At 42.9% G+C, this 21,935-nt stretch overlaps 1 protein-coding gene across 2 annotated transcripts in view; it reads left to right on the top strand.

Moving 5' to 3' along the window:
• Nucleotides 1-21,935, top strand: part of PLCB1 (phospholipase C beta 1) — a 645,127-nt gene that overhangs the window by 434,399 nt on the left and 188,793 nt on the right. For both annotated transcript variants that reach the window (XM_075064491.1, XM_075064492.1), the window contains exons 10-11: nucleotides 9,384-9,530; nucleotides 20,460-20,617. In XM_075064491.1, coding sequence (XP_074920592.1) covers nucleotides 9,384-9,530; nucleotides 20,460-20,617 — 305 coding nt within the window. The remainder of the gene's footprint in view (nucleotides 1-9,383; nucleotides 9,531-20,459; nucleotides 20,618-21,935) is intronic.

The following is a 21,935-nucleotide window of genomic DNA, read 5'->3' as shown; positions in this document are numbered from 1 at the left end:
GCAAGAGGAACACTTGGAAGAGGAAAGGGGGAAGAGCCCGGGTAGCCAAGTGACATGAAAATAACTATCATCTATTGGCTACTGTCCTATCTAATCTGCATAGGAGGAAGAGGCCCGCCCCACCAACCTCAGTCCTGTGCTGTTGGAACCAGGACACACAGTTTTTCTTTCATTTTTAAAGTTTTCCATTTCTACTTTGGTAAGTTAATTAAGAATTTTCCAACCAAATCTGCTTCTCTCCAGCACAGACTGTTTGGTCTCTTCACAGCCGATTCCACAACAAAAAGTTAATGCAGAATTTCCGACAACACTATTACTTTCATTAATTTTAACCTTTAAAACAGCACTACCTAAAAGTACTGGGGAACTTTTAGTTCTCACCAACAGGGTCTACATGGACCAATTAATGTGCAACATGTTAGTGCACTTTAGAAATCACACAGTGCTCTATTTAGACAAACCCTAAGTGGCCCACAGATCACAGTTTGGAAAAATAACTACATATGCTAATAGTGGCATTCCTACAAGACTTTATTTGGCCGAGACAAAGCTGTGGTCTGCTGTGAATCAATGTATTTTTGTCTGTCACTCTTGATTAGAAATCTACCATGGGATCCAGGAACCATGTACGTAAGAAAAAGTGAGAACTAGTTCTCTTTGCAAAGGACCTGATGGCTCTGCCTCTCTCGCGTTATAGAACATATCTTGTACGGGACTGCTTAATTCAGGGGTCAGCAGCCTTTGAGAAGTGGTGTGCCAAGTCTTCATTTATTCACTTTAATTTAAGGTTTCGTGTGCTGGTAATACATTTTAATGTTTTTTAGAAGGTCTCTCTCTCTCTATAAGTCTATATATTATATAACTAAACTATTGTTATATTGTAAAATAAACAAGGTTTTCAAAATGTTTAAGAAGCTTCTTTTAAAATTAAATTAAAATGTTGATCTTACGCCGCCGGCCCGCTCCAGCGGCTGTTGCTGGTCTGGGGTTCTTTTCACCTAGGCCAGCAGCAGGCTGAGCGTGGCCTGTGGCCGGGACCCCGGCTGGCAAGGGTCCAGCAGCCAGAACCCCAGATCAGCAGTGAGCCATCCGGGGCCAGTGGCTGGGACCCCAGACCGCTGCTCAGCCCACTGCTGCTCAGGGGTTCCATCCGCTGGCTCCTGCCAGCCGTAATCCGGGCTGCCAGACCCACTCAGCCCGCTGCCAGTCTGGGGTCCCGGCCCTGCCCACATACAGTGGGTCCCTATCTTCTCCCTGGTTCTGGGCCATTCTTTTCCTCTCTCTGCACTGAGCTGAGGATGGGAGTGGACCGAGCACAGGGCTGAGGGTGCAGGGTCTGGCCAAGAGCTGGAATGAGGGAGAGGGCTTAGGGTTGGGGTAGGAGGTTTGGGTGTGGGGCACTTACCTGGGCAGCTCCCATCTAGTGTGAGTGGTACAGGTGGGAATGTGGTGGGGGGGTGCAAGAGCTCCCATTTGGTGCTCAGGGTGGGGATGTGGGGGGTGATGGGGGGTGAGGGGGCTGGGTATGTGAGGGAGTGCAAGGGTCAGGGCAGAAGACTGGGGGCATGTGAGGGGGGTGCAGGTGTCAGGGCGGGGGGTGGGGCTGAGTATGTGTGGGGGTGCCAGAGTCAGGGCTGGGGTCATGGGGGTTGTGTGAAGGAGTCAAGCAGAGGGCTGAGTGTGTGTGAGGGGGGTACAGGGCAAGGGCCTGGGGGGTGTGCAGGGCACAGGGCTGCGGGGCTCAGGACAGAGCCTCCCTTCCCCCCTTCTGCAGCCCCCAGCCAGCTCACCCACTCGTGGGTGCACTGCACGAGCGCAACTAGCACCCCCCGGCAAGAGAGTCCCCTCTGGCTGTGTCTGGAGCAGCCGCACGGGCGGCACGTGACCCCGTGGTATGCGAGCTCCTCGCCCCAGGGCTCTCTAGCCACCACCAATTCCCGCTTGCCCACACCTGCTACGTGCTCAGTGCCGCTGGGCCGCGGGGCTCTCCGCTCCTCCCAACTCAAAAACAGCAGGTACCGATCCATGGCCGCAGCCGGGCACCTCCTCCCAGGGAGGCTCAGCAGCCGGCGCTGCTGCCACCACCAATCTCTCCCACCTCCACTGCCCCCGCATCCCGCCGCTGGGAGTTGGGCCTGGGTCCCACAGCGAACCCTCTCCCCCGGCGCGCCGCCAATCTACCATGGCCAGCTATACCAAGGCAGCCCAGGTGAGCAGGCTCCTCTGCGCCTCCGGGCAGGACTCCTCACCGGGTGAGGGGACATGGGAGCCCATGGGCAGGCCGTTGAGGCAGCTCCTCTCTCAAGGGGCGTGAGCTCTGCCCCTCACTGGCTGTGTGTCCTTGAGACTCTGGCAGGCAGCAGCGTGCTGTTAAAAATTGGCTCGCATGCCGTCTTTGGCACACGTGCCATAGGTCGCCAACTCCTGGCTTAGTTGTTTGTCTTCCAAGAAGGCATCTCAGACTCACTTCATTGTTCTAGAAAGACCTGTGTTATCTTGCATTTTGACCTAAAAGCGTCCAGACATAAATTCACCCTGAATTTTGAAGATTAGGATCCTCCACCAGGAGAACAAGGAAATATTTTGGGCTTACAGCTTTAAAGACTTTACATATCAGGGCCATCACTCTGAAATGAAACTGGAATTGGATAGGGAGTCAGAGAAAAGCACAGAGTTCGCAGTAAGATGTGTTCTTTTTGGACTGCACAATGGAGCAAGTTGCTGAAGTTCCATGTGGCTTTTGTGGTTAACCTCAGGTGGACCGTTTTGTGGTAGTCTAACGTAGAGTTGATGAAAGCACTGATCACCACTTCTAGGTCTTTACTCTGGAGGAAAAGGGTATGCTTATTTATACCAGAATGAAATTTAGCCCCTTAGTTTTTGACATTTTTTAATGTAACCCTTTAAAAAAATATATTGTTAAAACTGGTTTGGTTTAATAATTGTAACTGTGATATAAAGTAAAGCCAGTGGGGCTGACCCCGGCATCCATTTATGCAATTCGCATTAAAGACAGTATAACTGAGATCAGAATTTGGTCTGTGGCTTTGAAAACGTACATTATAACTTTAAAGAAGTAAATATTAGATTGTCTTGTATTAAAGGGAAATTTATAGACTTTTAAGGCCAGAAGGGACCACTGTGATCATCTACCACTGCCTTCTGCATAACACGGGTCATAGGACCTCACTCAGTAATTCCTGCATCAAGCCTGTAACTTCTGTTTGAGCAACAGCACATCTGTTAAGCTACCTCTACATTACACATCACTTTTGGCAGCATGTAGTGTACGTGTAGCTACAAGTGGCAGTGAAAAGTGTCCATGCTGTGGTGTGTAGCTGTACATGTCAATGAAAAGTTCTGGCAGAGGAGAGGCAGGGGGGGAAAGGATTCAGCTGTTCGGTGCTGCCTGAACCTTTCCCTGTGGCGGAGAAGGGCTCTAGCAGCAGGAAGTTTCCAGGGCCTTCCCCTGTTTCTGGAGCATTTCCCTGTTGCAGGGAAGGAGGGGAAGAGAGGCTTCAGCAGCTGGAAGCTGTGAGATGCTGCACTACTAAAAAGAAGCAGGGTAGACAGGAGGCACAGCTTGGGGCCGTAGAGATCGTGTAGGGTATGTACTCTGGGTACATACCCATATCCTTCAGGTGTGTCTTTACTAGTTTAATCCATGCCTCACTGTCTACAATGCAATTTATACCTGTGACAGGAGGGCTATACATGTATGCACACTACATGTTGCTAAAAGAAACCTGCAGTGTAGGCATAGAGAGATGTCCAGTTTTAATTTCAGTGAAGGCAAAGCAAAGAGAAAAGGGAAGCTTTTCCAGAAGCTCCATATTCTGAAATTATGTTTTTAACATACAATGTGTATCCATTAATCCATCAGCAGTTGTGATTCCTAGTCCTACTTTTTAGCTGATTAAGCAGAGATTTTCAAAACTACCTTAGGGAGTTAGAAACCCAATTCCCATTGAAATTAATGAGAATTGGCCATCTGATTTTCTGAGGTGGCTTTGAAAAACCCATCCTACAAGCTTAACCTGCTGGTGTCAACCACCACTGGGGCAGAAGGTATAAATTCCATAGACTGTGAACCCCTTGGAGCAGAGCCCATCTTTCCTGAGTGTTTGGAAAGTGCCCACGACAGAACAGAAGTTTCCATAAATAAATAAATACATATAACATTGTAATGTTACTTGCGTACTTCCTTGACCTGTATTTATTGACATGGCATATCTTGGAGAAATTTTGGAACCTTTGCTTCTTCTGTTTCCTGACTTCCTTTTACATTTGAGGTGGCCATATTCTTCTTGGAGATTTTCCGAGTTTTGTGACACTAGAAGCACATGTATATTATCAGGTAGACATTCACTTTGCTAGTTCATTTCTGCTTGGTTCATATACAGTTTAAGAATGGTAGTAAGTTAAGGAAAGGTTTCTTACATAAATGCAGTGTAAATTGCTTCAGGTTCTGAATTCCTCTACCACAGGCAGTAGAGTGGAGGATATATTGTTTTCCTATTACAGAAACTATCCTGAGACATCAAATGTTAGTTTTCCCTTTTCCACAGGGAGCATCTGAAATGATAAAAAGTTTGTGATGCCTTCGTTTTAAATGTGAGCAGTGCCAATAGCTGATTTTTTTCATCTTTGTTTGTTTGTTTTGTTTTGCTGGCAAAACTAAAAACTAGTTTGGGGCCAAACCAAGAAGTTTGTGCAAACTGAAACGAAATGTTTTGTTGTGGTTTTGAGTTTTTCAACTTTTCTTACATAAAATTGTAAAATTTGAAACAAAAAGTTGTTTTGAATTGAAAAATCAAAAAGTTTCATTTAAAAAATGACAAAAGGGAATGTTTTTATTTTTTTGGATTTTTTTTTATGATCAGAAAATTTGACACACATTCACATAATATTTCAGTTGACCTGAATCTGCATTATTTCAGCAAAATAAATTTCATCCAAAAAATGTTGCCCAGGTTCAAATTATAATTACAAAGATTTCTAACTCAAACAAGGCAAATTCTTCTTTCTTTGTTTGACTAGCCCTTAGCGAAACATCCTAGATCAGACCGTCCTTTGCTGCAGGATGGGGTCATATTTCCACAGGGATTAACTGATATTGAACAATTTCTTTATGTACTCATTTAAAGGACAGACACCTTTTTTCTTCCAGCCTTGTGTTTTCTCTCCCTACCTACTTGTCGTTCACCAACTATTTATTCTGGTAATTGCTTGGAAAATACCATTCTCCATTCCCGTGTCTTTATTACAATATCTCAAGGCAGCAATACAGCAAGGAATCTGGCTCTTCCCCCGTGTTATTGGTTAAGATTCCTCTGCAAGATTCTAATTTTGTAGTGAACTTGCTTTTTTTTCCAGCAGTGTTACAGTCTGTGTAAGCCTGAGAGTTGCTGACTAGGTGTAATTCAGAGTAGAATTTAGTGTGTTATTTTTATATTTAAAAAAGTAAAGATCCAAAGTGTAGTCACTATTCTCTTAGTATGATGGTATATTCTCCAATATTATATCAGGCCTCATTTTAAATGATTCGAGCAGTGAGGTATCTGCCACATCCATTGCACTACTGTTCCGCAGTTTAATAGATGTCACTATTGTGAAACTTTTTCAAATATTCCATCCTAAATTTTCCATTGCTTATTCTGTTCCCATTACTCTTAGCTGGTTTTGCTTTTGGCCACATTAAACAATTCCTCCCCATTCTTGTGGTTTATGCTTCAGATCCTTGCTGACAGTTATTACATTCCTCCTTAGTCACTGTTTACACGGGTTATACGTATTGAGCGCTCTCATTTTTCTTATTTCTCTAGGTACCTTAGGAAGATAATGTCATCTAGTGGTTAGAGCACAAAACACAGAATCAGGAGACCTAAGATCTTTTTCCAGCTCATATAATCTTGTTATAGCTCCATTTCTGTCATGAAATGGAAATAATAATGCTTATGTTCCTGTTTAAAGTGTTTTACGATGCTTGGGTAGAAAGTGTTATCCTGTTATCCTGAGCACCACATTTCAGGAAAGATGTGGACAAACAGGAGAAAGTCCAGAGAAGAACAACAAAAATTATTAAAGTTCTAGAAAACATGACCTATGAGTGAAGATTGAAAAACTTTGGATTTGTTTAGTCTGGAAAAGAGAAGACTGAGAGGGGACATGAAAACAGTTTTCAAGTACAGAAACGGTTGTTACAAGGAGGAAGGAGAAAAATTGATCTTCTTAACCTCTCAGGATAGGACAAGAAGCAACGGAATTTAAATTACAGCAAGGGTGGTTTAGGTTGGACATTAGGAAAAACTTCCTAACTGTCGGAGTCGTTAAGCACTGGAATAAATTGCCTAGGGAGGTGGTGGAATCGCCATCATTGGGCATTTTTAAGAGCAGGTTGGACAAACACTTGTAAGGAATGGTCTAGATAATACTTTGTCCTGCCCTGAGTGCAGGAGACTGGACTAGATGACCTCTTGAGATCCCTTCCAGTTCTATGATTCTCTGAAAGTATTATTAATAATTTCTGTCGCTGTTCTCTAAATTATCTCCAGTTTGCAGACACCTTTGTGATAGTGAGGAGTCCAGACTCGGCACTGACATATAGACCGTGATCTTTCCAACACTTCTAGCACATGCTTACCTCTAAGCTCATCTGTCTAATGGAACTACTCTCATGATTGAGGTTACGCATGTGCATTAGTGTTGGTGTGATTGCGGCCATGTATTGTCACTTCCTTGGTCTGTGATTTGGTATCAGTATCCTGTGCAGCCCTAAATCCACATTAGCACCACCTGTTTAAGGCTCCACAGGTATTTGAGGTGTGATGAGGTAGGGAGCTGTGGTGGCGGTTTGATGGGGCATGTCTCCATCCCAATCAAGATTGCTAACAAGCTGCTCTGGAGCAAGCCTGCTCCACTTGGAGGAAGCAAGTTTAGAAGGGACAACTTGTCTCAGGGCAGTAGCCAGGAGAAAAGCTGCTTTGCTTTACAACAGGATTTCTGGGAGGAAGACGGCATGTAAACTTCCGCCGCCCACAAGGACTTACCAGACCAGATACAAGCCAATCGCTCCAGGGAGGAGTTGAAGATAAACCCTGGCCTGAGGTTTAGCCATACCTATATGCTATAAACAAGTCAGACCACCATAGCTTCTCTTAAAGGAAAACTCAGACTGAATGTCTTTAATAGGAAGGTCCCTGTACCTGGAAATCCGGAAAGACTGAAGTAAGATTCCCAAAGGAGAAAAAACTGCCAAAGAGAAGAAACATTGGAAACAGCCAAGTGGGGCCAAGGAAGGCCTCACCCTATCCCAGGATGAGGGAGGGTTGTTAACTCTGCAGGAAACTGTAACAGAATAGCATTAACTCTGCATTTATGTCACAAAGGGCCTGATCCAAGTCACTGGCATCTTTCCGTTGACTATGATGTGTTTGGGATCAGGTCTGTAGTCACTGGGTAGCAATGTGCAGCCATACCAATGCAACCAGTAACAGCACAGCTCCATGGTACCTGAACTAGGCAGGTCCTTGTGCTGAGCAGACTGTCCAGCCCTCTGATTGTCCAATGATTCACTGGGCTTGAAACCTGACGAAGGTTTCCTTACTCTTTTTGCTCCAGCTGTGAAAGGGAAAGCATTTAGGCCTCAGTCTGTTGACGATTGATTAGTCTGTATCACAGCATCCAAGGAGCCCAGGAACCCTGTAGTCAGATTACTATGTTCAAGCTGTGGATGGGTTCACTGTTTTCCCTTTTACCCTTCTTACGGTCATTGTCCTGAGGAAGGAATGATGATGGCGCTATTCCGTATTCTCACTGTGCTCCTTGTCGTGGAAATAGATTCATTTCGTGTGATGATCATTGGTGGTTATGAGACCAAGACATCAGAATTTAAATCTATTACACACTTAACACGCTTTTGTTCACTGGTCACATCCTCCTCTCTGATCAAAGCCAAATCCTGAAGTCCAGGCTCAGACTTAAACTAACTGCTTTATGCAGGGAGAGCAAGCGAGCACATTTTCTCCTGTTAATCTCAGGGGCCTTTATAAAGACCAGGTGCTATTTCCTTTTCATGGGTAAGGTTGCTGGAGGCATAGAACTTGTGACTTTTGCGATGATCACAGAGTTAGAAACAGAGCCCAGATCTTCCATGTCCTAGCCCTGTATCGAGTCCGCTCGCTCCTGTAGTTAGAGATATTGTACAGGAAACTTTGGAGAGGCCAATTAAAACACATCTTCTTCCATCACGGAACCTGGCCTTGTTTGGAGACATCATTCTTATCTCGGTGTATCCTAGATTCTTCAAAGGCATATAAGTCAGTATTTATTTATGTTTATCTACAAGGAACAACTATGCAATGCACTGAGAGAACAGCCTGAAGCTGTTGGATTACTACAATTCATCAAACAGATCTGTAGAGGAAAACCAGACAAATAAAATCGAGGGGGAGGGAAGGCGGGGGGGAGGGTGTTGAGAGGAAATGTTATGGCTTGGCCCCGTGGATCAGCATTTGTCAGATACAGAGTAAGACAAAGTCTAGTGTTTTATAGCTCAAATTCAGCGTCTGTGTAAGTAGGCACAGCTTCACTGAAGTCAGTGGTGTTGATCCCAGTTGTGCCCAGGCTGAGCTTGGTCCTGTAGTTTCAAAGGAGTGTTCACATTGCATTAGTCCTGACACCCTGGGAAATAAAAATTAGTGAAATAATTACAAAATAAAACACTAACTCACACTTGTTAGTCTGAGTTCATATATAGATACTGGAATCATATTGACAAAAGAGAATTTACCAGTTCCTTTTGATTGGTTTGTGTCCATAGCCTGCTGCTCCTCAGATTCCTGGTATATTTATTCCCTCAGCAGTAGATTTTTTTTACTTTGTCCTTATTCAGGCAAATTCCCAGTCAATGCAAAGAACTGAATGCAAACTGAGTTAGGACCTCAGGATTTGGCTCTAGGGGAACTGGAGGGAATGGGAACAATTAGAAAGTGAATGAACAAACCACAAGAAATGGCAGAGTAGTACTATTTATGACATTTTATGTGTGGGCCACATATGGGGAATTTTGATGCTTGGCTCTCATTGCAGTGAATGGAATGAGATCAAAAGTGTGGCGGATCAGTCTGTCTGTATGAGACTGTACAGTTGATGTCATGTGTTTAGATCCCTACACACAATTCTGAGAGTTTGAGTAAGAATAATAAAACACTACAGTAAATGGTATAAATCTGGGCCATATTCATAACTAGTCTAATGTGATTATAACGTGGCCTTTCTCTTATGCCATATTCTAGACATGCGTTGAATGGGAAAATAGGTATGTCCCGAGGTTACTGTGCTTAGAATTAATGTGTGATTCCCCCGAATCTGTGCTTTCCCAGGACAGATATCAGTGGATGGATTTATGCGTTACCTGAGTGGAGAGGAGAATGGCGTTGTTCCACCTGAGAAACTGGATGTGAATGAAGATATGTCTCAGCCATTGTCTCACTATTTGATCAATTCCTCACACAACACCTACCTCACAGGTATAGTACGGAAAAGATCTAATGTCTTACTTTTTAACATTGATAGGGTATTTGCAGTCATACTGGATGGATGCACTAACCACTCAGGTGTAAATGATCCCAAACTATTACTGTTTCTGAAAAGTAGGGACAACACAGCCTGTGATTTTTATCCTGTTTCACAGAGATGTTACCTCCTTTTTCTTATTAATATTGAACATCCATTGGAAGTTATATAGTTCAGTCAGTGCCTGATCCAAAAAGCCTAGTGAAGTCATTGAAAGATCCCCATGAACTTAAACAGGCTCCGGAGCAGAAGTTTAATTTGGAAAAGAAATGATTCATTGTCTAGCATCCAAGACAATTTTTCATTACAATTAGTGATAGGTGTGTCGGGGAAAAGAAGACCACCTCTGTGATTTGATCAGACAGCCTGAGGCACCTTTATTGAATATACACCTGTGCACAGGCGGAGGCCAGCGTGTCCCCCTGCAAGGGTTAGGCTGACCTGCCTGTTACAAATGTTACTGAGCTTATAAAGGTTAAAACCGCAAAACGTCACATAGATACAGCCTTATTTAGAACACAAATTGCTAATGCTGCAAACATGACTAATATTTACCCTATGGCATACATATTGCTATTTAGCAAGCAACTCTCACACATTTTCCTATTTTCCTGTTATAGTCTTTGCCAGTCAAGTCTGCGGTTTTACCGTTTTAGCACTTTTTCTGTAGTCTCGACAGCAGGGTCAGCTGTTATCAAAACAGATCTCCTGGTTCCCCTTTATCCAAATCTAGTTCCTCTTTTGGGCCCTGACTACATCTTTCTGCCTCAGCATGCCCTTTGTACAGTAAAACAAGCTAAGTTAAATCTCTAAATTATTTTTGCTCAAAGGCCTAGGGCCTAAGATAATAGAGGGGGGGGTTATTTTCCCTAGCAGGTGAGTCAATGTGGTAGAATCCTCTTAGTAAGAACCTCCCTGCACCTACTTCATTTTTTCCCCTCTAATTGAAACTAATTGAACCTGAAGCTTTTGTGAGACCAACCTTCAAAATAGATTTGCTTTGGTTTGAGAGATTAGTGAGGTCCAGAATGGCCCATGAGTCTCTTGCTCTTCTGCCTCTTTCTTCTTAAGGAGGGCCAATCTGGGGGCAGGGATAGCTCAGTGGTTTGAGTATTGGCCTGCTAAACCCAGTATTGTGAGTTCAATCTATGAGGGGGGTATTTAGAAATATGAGGCAAAAATCTGTTGAATGATTTAATTGGGGATTGGTCTTTCTTTGAGCAGGGGGTTGGACTAGATGATCTCCTGAGGTCCCTTCTAACCATGATATTCTGTGGGCTGCTAACTGCCTTCAGCATCTAGGCTCTTTGATAGTACAACCCAATTCTCAGAAATGCTGAGCTCCTAGAAACTCCCATGACATGATTAAATTAAGGACCTGATCTGTATTATTTATGCACTAAAGTCAATGGGACTTTAAAACACTCAAGACTGCAAGAGCAGATCATTACCCTGATAATGCTACATGAAGATTTTGGAGCCACACTTTTGACTCTCCTTTTTTATCATCTTGGCTGTAGGGTTTATCTCCAGGGAAAGAATTGTGAATTCACAATTTTAAAATGTTTTTATTCTATATTATATACAAACTGAGCATTTTTAAACACGCTTGCCTATGGGAATTTTGTTTGTGACATCTGATTTTATGTTAGCATCGTCTTGTGTTATATTAAACAAAAAAGTAGTGATACAGTACGTAGTAAAAATCTGGCTCATAGAATTGATTTACGGTCTTTTTAATGTTACTGATTTAGCAGACATGCCTTAGTTCTGCAAAATGCCCAGGAGCACTGATTCAAACACAACAATTCCATGTAGAAGCCCAGTCTAAACAGGGCAAGTGGTTGTTAACTTGGATCTCTTATATATGTTATAGTACTTTCTGCAGCACCTACTACCGCTGCTGTGTAATTAATGAGCTGTCAGTATTTCCATTAGACACCCATATTGCAGAGTTTTATATCTTGGCTGTAAATTGTGTTCTATCCTAAAACTTGTCATGCTCTCGTCAGGAGCAGCTTTGTTTCTGCAAATTGGATTAAAAAAACAACTGGCTGCTTAAAAGTTATGATTCTAATATACAGAAATTTATGATATTTAGAAGAATTCAAGCATTCTCCATACAAAAGCAGCTTTGTTTTTATGGTGATATTTTGCAGGCCCATTGTCTGTAATGTGGACTGAGCCCTACTGATATACAGAAGAATCCATTTAATTAGAATATTGCAGTGTTAAAAGAATTCCTGATCCATGGAAACTGTCACTTCAATAGTAAGGCTGTTGTCCAAGGAGCTGTACAGATGTGGCAAGTCTCTTACATTCGTGGATAGGCTCATAAGTGGGAAAGGCAGTACAGGGTCAAATTCTGCTCTCATTTATGGCAGGGTAAATTTGCAGTCCTGCCCTTAATTTCACTGGAGTTACTCTAGATTTACGTAGGTGCAGCTCAGAACATGATGAAGCCCTAAAGGTCTAACTTAAAAGCAACCAACAGAATGGACAACTAACTAACAACTAACAGAAGCCAGGAAATACAGAATCAAGGATGAAACTTCGGCAGAAATCCAAACTATTCTGCTTAGATATCGTAAATGTCTTAGGACATTAAGTAATCCTAGGGTACGTCCACACTACCCGCTGAATCGGCGGGTAGCGAGCAATCTATCGAGGATCAATTTATCGCGTCTCATCTCTCCCCCTTCCCCCCTCCAGTGTAGACCAGGCCTTAGAGAGCATACCCTAATATCGCAGCACGAAGGAGTGAGTTACCAATTGTGTTTCAAACTTGCCTTTTATGAGTTTAAATCAGACCAAATTAGAAAAGAATTCCTACCAAATTGCACCAGCAAGAGGTCTTCTAGTCCAGACTCCAGCACTCAAAGCAGAACTAAGTATTATAGACCATCCCTGACAAGTGTTTGTCTAACTTGATCTTACAAATCTCCAATGATGGAGATTCTACAACCTCTGTAGGCAATTTATTCCGGTGCTTAACTACCCTGACAGTTAGGAAGTTTTCTCTAATATCCAACCTAAACTGCCCTTGCTGCAATTTCAGCCCATTGCTTCTTGTCCTATCCTCAGAGATTAAAGAGAACATTTTTTCTCCCTCCTCCTTGTAACAACCCTTTATGTACTTGAAAACTGTTATCACGTCCCCTCTCAGTCTTAGTCTCTTTTCCAGACTAAACAAACCCAATTTTTTTCAATCTTCCCTCAGAGCTCATGTTTTCTAGACCTTAATCATTTTTGTTGCTCTTCTCTGGACTGTCTCCAATTCGTCCAGAACTAGACATAATACTCCAGTTGAGGCCTAATCAGCGTGGAGTAAAGCAGAAGTATTCCGTCTTGAGTCTTGCTTACAACACTCCTGCTGCTAATATATCCCAGAATAATGTTTGCTTTTTTGCAACAGTGTTACACTGTTGACTGAAATGTAGTCCTTAGTGCTATTTAACATATCATTTGTGGATCAGTAAAGTTAAAATACTGTTATAGAACAAGTGAAAAAAAGTTGTCATAATTTAAACCAGAAAAAATACAATATCATGCTGAGCGCTTTAACTTTTGTGATACAAAATGTGTGCCCCATTTCTTTGTGGGTTCATGGTGCTCAGTAAATCTGAGACAGCTGGCCTGGAATGGGACTTAATAATTCGATTTTATAAATTCATTACAAAAGCTGACAGCCATAAATTTTATTTTCAAGCTAGACCAGATACAGTCATGTTGCTGTTTGCATTCGTTCAGCAAACACTTCATTCAGTTTAACACGTAAACAAATGCTATTGGATTGTTATCTTATTTGTTGAATGTTGAAGGGGTTAAAGGCTTGGAAAGTTGGGAACAAAAGCTTCAGGAAAATCTATGTACTCATTTGAGCAGTGCAAATGGCAATAGCAACCAATCATGTAATCATGATTAAGGAAGTAGGGAAACCATTCAGCCTAGCAATCCATCTTTATTATGGTTACAGTTATTGTCCTACTAATGATCAATCCTTTTGTTAGTTTTTAAGCTAAGAAAAAGGCATCCCCAAAGAAACACTTACAACGCAAAGAGAAACATATACACAGTCTGACTTTATTTTTAATTGTAATGATCATTTTTCTAGCCTTTAGTAGAAACACTTGGCAGTACATCAAGTCTTGATGTATTTATTTAGAACCGTTATTGCTTTCTCCGTCCCCCCCCCCCCTTTAAAGAAATGCAACAGTTAAGAACAAAGGTAAAATCCATCAGGAAAGAAGTAATTTCCATTAATTCAAACCTGGTTTAAAGAAATCTCCTTTTCGGGGGAAAAATATTTTTCTCACCACTGATTTTTTTTAAAAAAATATCCTCCAGACATTAATTGCCTGTCCTGTTTTGTGACTGATTTCTTTCCAGAGTTGCCTGAGGTTATTGCTATTGTCACAATGGAGAGTGACACTGCTGCAGCTTTCCTTGCAGCACTGGAAGCCAAGCAATAATGATTGTTATCTATCACAATCATTTTCACACACTTATTTAGCCTTTAAAATGTATTTTGCCATCTGCCTTTTTGCCTTTTAAGAGGAAAGACAAATGCAAGATGCAGAGCTCATCAGTTTTGGGCTGAGTGTGTGTGTATAGACTGCAAAGTCTACCCAGCTAACTCCCAACCCTGCTTCACCTCCACTGTCCATTTCCTCTACCTGTGCTCCTAGGCCACTGAGTAGCTGGGTTACCTAGGGAGGTGGTGGAATCTCCATCCTTAGAGCTTTTTAAGGCCCGGCTTGATAAAGCCCTGGCTGGGATGATTTAGTCCTGCTTTGAATAGGGGTTGGACTAGATAACCACCTGAGGTCCCTTCCAACCCTGATATTCTATGATGATTCTTTGATCTCCCATGAAGAATTCAAGGCAGTTTTCCCTGGATATAAGTTCATTCTCTTCTTCTTTTATTGCAACAATATTCCTTGCCTGCGCCACCCATCTGCCTTTCTGCTTCAAGTCCTGAGCCCACAACCTGCATTGCTTATTTTCAACCTTCAACACTTCCCTAAATCCTTCCCACCTCTGCGCCCCCTTCCCTCCTTGCACAGGGATCTTGCAAACTTTTCCAAGCAGAATAGACCTTCCCAGCTTGTGAGTTACCAGGGAGTTTCAGGGGTGGGAAGGAAATCACAGGTGGGCAAAAAAACAAACAAAAAACCCAACACCATGATGCTCCATCTTCGCAATTTCGAGAGACAACAATGTGCTGTTGAGGAAGGGGACGGTGAGACGGGAGAGTGGCCATTCTGAGACTGCAGTGTTATATAGCAGCACTAAGCTAATTTTCCTCTCTACTCACCATTTTACCTGCTGCCGCTGAACACTTGTTGCACTTCTGGGACCACGCAGTAGGGTATCAGGGGCCACCCTACAGCAGGCTTGGCCCCCGGCCATCTCTGTGTGACATTCCCCTGGAGTTATCTGGACTGGTGGTCTGCTTGGTCACTCCAATCCTTGACTCTGGGAGCCAGCCTGACCCTGCTCTGCTGTGAGAACCCCCACTCCTGGGCCGTTCACGCACAGCCTCTGGCATGTAAGTTGCTCCTTGGATTGTGCAACCAAATGACACTAGCCAATATCTTCGGTCCCAGACACAACCCTAGGAACCTCCGTCTTGCAATGTCCAGTTATGCCCGCTGGACGCTGCAAGCTTATATGAGTTCATCAATTTAACAAAGAAATTGATATGTACCAGGCTTGTTATCCCAAGGGGAGACTCTGACATGCTTTGTGGAGGTGCTTCTTTGCCTTCCCCATTTCCAATGCCCACAATGGGAAGACCACAAAAGCCCACCCGAGTTTCCCAGGAGAGGGAAAAAGAACTGGGCTCTGAGCGGTTAAGGTTAGTTGGAACATTGAGATTTGTAACTTCACCTCTTACCAAGAAAGGTACAGGTACCGCTCTGTCTACTCCACACAGCATTTCTGTTGCAACATCCAGAACTTACAATGCCCACACTGGCATGGGGATGCTTTGAGGATGCTTTAAAAAAAAAAAAGTGAAGAGTAAGTTATTTCATGATCTCGCTTAAGAAATACATTTTAGTAAGGAAGAGAGGTTAGAGTACTTATCTAGGAACTGGGAGATGTGGGTCACATCCTTGCTCTGACACAGAGTCCTATGTGACCATGGGAAGTCACTTAGCCTCTCTATGCCTCAAGTCCCCATCTTTAAAATGGGGAAAGTAGCACTGCCCTACCTCATGGGGTGTTTTGTGAGGAAAACATGTTTAATATTGGGAGGTGCTACAATACTATGGTAATGAGGGCCATATAAGTACCTCAGATTTTAGGACTGGTCTGACACCATTTGGAGTCACACTAGCTAGGGTAAGGATTATAAGGACTGTAAATCCTCATCCTTCCGGCCATGAGATGATCACCAGCTGTGGTCAGAAATTCCATCCTGCCCCAATACAGTGTCACACAGCTACTGTATAGGGGTCTTACACTTCCCCCTGAAGATGAGATTGGTTACTCTGAGTGACCGGTTACTGAACTAGATGGACCACTATTGTGGTCTAGCGTGGCAATTCTTACATTCTTACTGCCCAACATAAATCACCCTCATTTGGGATTCATCTCAAGTCTGCTACTCCGTCACTTGCCAGAGTCTCAGTGTGCCATGGAGGCAAAACTCTTTAGAGTATGTATACACCACAGTTAACCACCTGTGTCTGGCCTGTGTCAGTTGGCTTGGGCTGCAGGGCTGTCAAATTGTGGTGCAGACAGTCAGAGGCCCCAGAGCTCAGACTCTAGCATGAGTCTGAATGTCTAGATTGCAGTTTTCCAGCTCCGTAGCCTGAACCCTGCAAGCCTGTGTCAGCTGAGACAGGCCAGCCATGAGTGTTTAATTGCAGTGTAGACAAACTCTCAGTTCTTGAGGACTAATCATTCAGGCTGTCTTTAAAGCAGGTGGTACTAAGAGATTGGAAGAGTTCAGCCTTCACTAGCTGCAGAGATGAACAGGCACAGTAGAAAGCAGCCGTAAGGGTAGGATGGGAATATAGGATACACAGAGAGAAAATAGGTAGACCCAAATTAAAGGGCAGGTTAAAAAAAATCCACAACTTTTAATGGCCATTCATCACTTCTTTGTTTCCTTTAATTTGTGTTTTGTGGGGATAATTCACTATTGCTTAACAGTGAGTCATTAACATTTTCTGTGCCCATTCTTGTTGCCATTTTGAAATTTCCTAAGTTTGGGCATATTCTTTAGTGCAATGCTCAGAAGCCTGTGGGGCAGAGTGCATTAAAATTAAAGAGTTGTCCTCAAGCTTCTGTTTTAAGGAGGGCAAAGCCCCACATACATACACTAGTATTGTACCTTGTTCTGAATGGAGTACCGGGGCAAATACATCCAGGCTGCCAACTTCGAGCCCTATGGCCACATTGTGCTAGTCCCCTGGACTCTTTATCCGTGTGTTGTGGTGTGTTTCCACACCTAGTCCCTACAAATGTACTGGGGAAAACTAACCAGCACACCAACTCATGCACCATAACACCCAGCGAGTATAGTCAGACACCTGGAGTGAAATCCTGCCCCATTGAAGTCAATGGGATTTTTGCCAGTGACTTTAATAAAGTCAGGATTTCTCCACTGGATTGCACTGTGCAACATATGTGATTAGTAGCACGTGCTAGAAGCAGCTGCACACTGCATCTATTTGAAGCAGTACTAAATTGAACTTTAGAATACGTTTTTCCCCTGCCCCCAAGCCAGTCTGCTTGCACAGGAAGGATGAATCAGGGCCTCACACCTGACTTGCTCTGAGCTCACCTCTAAAGAGGCTAAGCGTAAGTGCAGGCTTTTGTCCTACGCCATGTGACACATCAGTTGTTTGTTGGTTTAAATCATTGAAATTCAGATTTGAAGTTACGGCTCTGGCAATCCGACAGCTTGAGCATATCAGATCTGATGCTGGATGTTTTACGCATCAGATATGAAGCTTACTGCTATGAAAATATGTGCACACGCACATACTAGCATCACTGAGTGAAAGTTTCTGCAAATCGTTGTTTGCAGGCAGATTGGGTAATTGTAAGTGCAGGGATGTGGAGGCAGGAGGCTAGACTCCCTGACAGCCAAAACAGCTGTAATGGATGAATGGTTGACACCTTGGATTCAAAATCAGTGGGGTTTCCTGGTGCAGTTGTGAATCTTGATCACAGTGAGGGGCTGCTTTTGACTGGGAGTCTTTTTCTAGAATACATGCTCTAGGAATTATTTGGGGGAGGGGGGTCTGTGGCCTGTGCTATACAGGAGGTCAGACTAGCTGAGCACAACGGTCCCATCTGGCTTTGGAATCTATGAATCCTCAGCTGGTATAAATCGGCATCATTCAATTGACTTTAATAGTGCAATGCCAGTTTATACCAGCTGAGGATCTGGTCCCATGTACACTGGGAAATTCAGGTTTTGTCAAAAATATGTTCCTCCTTATTCAGTGCAAATCAGTAGCAGTTAGAATACTATGGTGCTAAAGCAGATATTGCATGTATTGAAGAAGGAAACTTCCAATTTTCACTTGGAATATTGTTTTTATTTCATGTATTATAAAAATTAGTCATCCAAAGCACTAAACCAATTGATACTGTTTTTACACATTGGTTGGCAGTCTTGTTGAGGACTGAATGTTCATGGACACTGAACATCCTCTCACCCTTAGCGGTGATCCTTCCAAAGAGGGTTTGAATCATGTTAGCAGGGTAACGTGGATGAGTGTCATATGGCAAGCAGTGCATATGATGCTTTAGTTAGAGACTTCTGAGGTCAAGGATTTCACACGTCCAAAATGTTTGGTGCAAACCAGTAGATGATGGACAATAGTCTCCTGAGAAATCCAGTAGCAGTCATCAAAATTCAGACTGCTTTGAGGGAAAACAAAGACAACCTAAAGGAAAACAGCTGTAAATACATACAACTTTTCAGTCAACATAGATCAGAGGACCCAAACATTTAGAGCTGAGTTTTCAAAAACAGACACTTAAGATGCAGACACAAAATGTGCATGCTGCGGCAAACAAATATGTGCTTGTGTAAATTAGGCATTCTGCATGGAGAGTGGATAATTGTGCATTGCAGACGGTGTGACTACATGCACAGTGTGTGTTTGCAAGCAAGATTACCTGCTTGTACATCCATCTGCTTCTGAAAACTTATGGTACAGAATCAAAGGGGAAAACATTTAAAGAAATCAGGAAGGAGATGTGAAATGTGGGGGATTATAACAGTGAGGCAGGGAGAAAGAACTGAAGGGAGCCAGGTTCATATAAATACCAAGTGCATTAAACACATGTAAATGAGAGAAAAACTCTCAAACTTCAGTAGCAGAGTTAGGCCAGCACTGAGCACCTTTGAAAAATCCCATTCTCAGTTGTCTATCCCAGGCACCAGCCCTAAATAAGCATTTTCAAATAGGAGGGCTTTTTATTATTTTTAATGTGGATTTAAAATAAAAGTGTAGAGAAAATAGAAAGTAGACATTTAAATTGAGTGGAACTGCCAGAGGAGCTGAGCTCCCGACAGAGAGCTTATCCACAGGAGGACCACAGTAATGGTGAATGAGGAGTGCATTCATCGACACGTACATTATATATCTCTTTGACATACTTATATGACTCCTGTTATCACAGTATCTGAGCACCTCCCTGTGTTTAATGCATTTATTTTCACAACAACCCCATGAGGTCAGGAAGTGCTGTCCCCATTTTACAAATGGGAAAATGATGTGTAAAGAGATTAAATGACTTTCCCAAGGTCACACAGGAAGTCTGTAGCACAGGAGGTCCTTAAACCCAGGTCTTCCCAGTCTGTAGCTGGCATCCTGCTCACTCGACCATTCTTCCACTATCTTTAGTCTTCCATCACAGGATATTTGCACTGCCATTACTGGAGCTGAACCTATTGTGAAGATTGAGTTTCCAGTGCTGGAAGCCCAGAACTTTTCATAAACACAAAAATTTGATTTAAACGAGAGGACATTTTTTCCCCTAAAGTCTCCATGTTTGAGAAAAAGCTGTTGGTTGTTTTTTTAGTTTTACAATACATCAGTATTGCAAACAGGTAATATAATTACATTTTTAATACATAGTGCGGCATCACCTCGGGAAATTTAACTAACCAAATAACGGTGGTGATTAGTATGATAAGTACTGATTTGGGAGCTACAGTTGATCCATGAGTGACTGTACAGCTGTTGATTTTCTCTTGCACTACACTGTCTTGTGTGTTACAACAAAAAGAGGTCTACTGTCCCAGTTTTGTGGAGTAGCCTTTGTATCTTGTGTTGCTTGTTTAAAGTGTAACACGTGCTTTAGAAATGAGGCTTTAAAAAGAGCTTTTTATTAATGTGGAATTCAGGCTAAATTGGGGATCTGAGCAATTACTTTTGAAGGCAACAGGAGCAAGAAACTTTTTAAAACCTTGTTTATGAAGCCTTGCAATTATTACAGAAAATCTCACTGATATCAAAGATGCATGTTTATCAGCCATTTGCAATATGAAAACATTTAAAAGATAGGAGAATAATAATGAGGCACACTGACTTGTGTGTGTGTCTTTCTGTCTGTACAGGCCTTGATTCGAGTCTCCTGGTGGATTTGTATCAGGGTAACTCTATTGCCTTCAATGGAATTAGTCCTGATTTACACCACTGTAAATAAAGACAGACCCTGGGCTATGGCATTGTCTTGTGTTAAGTCATTTTCATTTAGATCTGATGCTCTTAAGATGTCTTTGGCAGCTTGCCTGTCATCAGAGGGGGAATGATGTTATTAGCTCTCATTATTAGTAAATTTGTTATAATTACCCCAGCAGCCCAGAATAAATCCCCTTGTTTCATGTCCTTGTTATTTTGTTGCAGCTGGACAGCTGGCTGGTAACTCCTCAGTAGAGATGTATCGCCAAGTGCTCCTGTCAGGCTGCCGCTGTGTGGAGCTAGACTGCTGGAAGGGACGAACAGCAGAAGAAGAGCCCGTCATTACACATGGATTCACCATGACAACGGAAATATCCTTCAAGGTATAACGAGGCAACACACTGTCACTTTCTCTGGGGTAGTTCCTCGCATGTAAAATGTGTCCCAACACATGGCAGAGTTAAAAACAGTGAAGGTAGAAGGAAAGAGAAATTGAGTGACAAAGAGATGTTTTTAGATGAGTGTTGAAAACAAGTGGAGAGTTGCTGAAACAGATAGAGAGAGGATGTTCCCATAGTCCAGAGCTGCAAGAAGAAGATCATGAATGGAGAGATGCTACATTCGGACAGAAAAGAGACCGGTGCTAGATGATAGAGCAGACAGACATGTATGGAGTCCATGGCAGGTTTTATAAACAAGGAGGGCAAGTGTGAACCGAATCTTGAGGTGAATGGGGAGCCAGTGGAGTTGTCTGACGATAGAGGAGATGTGGCCACATTTCTTATTACAGGTGAGAAGATGAGCAGGGGGATCCTGTATAGGCCGGAGTCTGAAGAGCTGGAACTGAAGCCATGACAAAATGAATCCAAGCAAGAGAAGAAGGCCTGAATGAGGATTTTGACAGAAAAGGAGGCAAAGCTCCAATTCTCCCTCTCTTCTCTATCTGGCAGGGACTCTTAACTCCCTGCTAAGTTTGCTGTCATATGTTTTCTCTCCTTTCCGTGGCCTGCAGCTTTACTCATTCCTTTCCCCCTGCAGGTCTGACTATTAGCACCAAGGTTGCAGAAAGGCCTGCAGGGAGAACTTCTATATAGCGTCCCCTGAGGGAGAAAGGAGGCAGGAGTGCACACAGCGTGGCAGAGGACCTCTTCCCCTCCAGGCATTAAAAAGCTGCCAACACCCTGGCACTTTCAGTGACACTTGAGATGTTTTTCCATGATTCCCCTGAACAGTCTGGTACCCACAGCTTGGGAATCAGTGGGTTAGTGGGGAAAGCAGAAAATAAAAATTCTGAAGCTTAGAAGGCAGTAAGATAGTAACTGTAAAGATAAAGGAATAACGAAACTGTGAATTCCAAGAACTAGCATGACAATGGGCTGCCCATCCAGGTAGTGAGACATTAACAGTGTGAGTGAGACCTGAGCATTTGTCATAATCGATTAAAAAGTTTTCAGTAATGTGTTTGATCATCTCATGAAGATAAACCTGGTATTTGGGGATGGGAGCTGAAGTACAGCAAGTATGACCACAAACATCTGTGTGTGTGTGTAAGAGAGAGAGAATGTTTCTAGGCTTCTGAATTTCATGCATTTTGTCATCAATGGTAAATGTTAGTCCACAGCAGTAATGTCTATTGGCTAAAATGCTATCTCACTTTCAGTCTACAGCATGTATTTGATCTGCAGTTTTTGTGTCTCCAGC

The sequence above is a fragment of the Chelonoidis abingdonii genome, chromosome 3 (assembly GCF_003597395.2).
Source record: "Chelonoidis abingdonii isolate Lonesome George chromosome 3, CheloAbing_2.0, whole genome shotgun sequence".
NCBI lineage: Eukaryota > Metazoa > Chordata > Testudines > Testudinidae > Chelonoidis > Chelonoidis abingdonii.
Note: the sequence above shows the minus strand (reverse complement) of the source record. Positions and strands in the feature narration are given on the sequence as shown.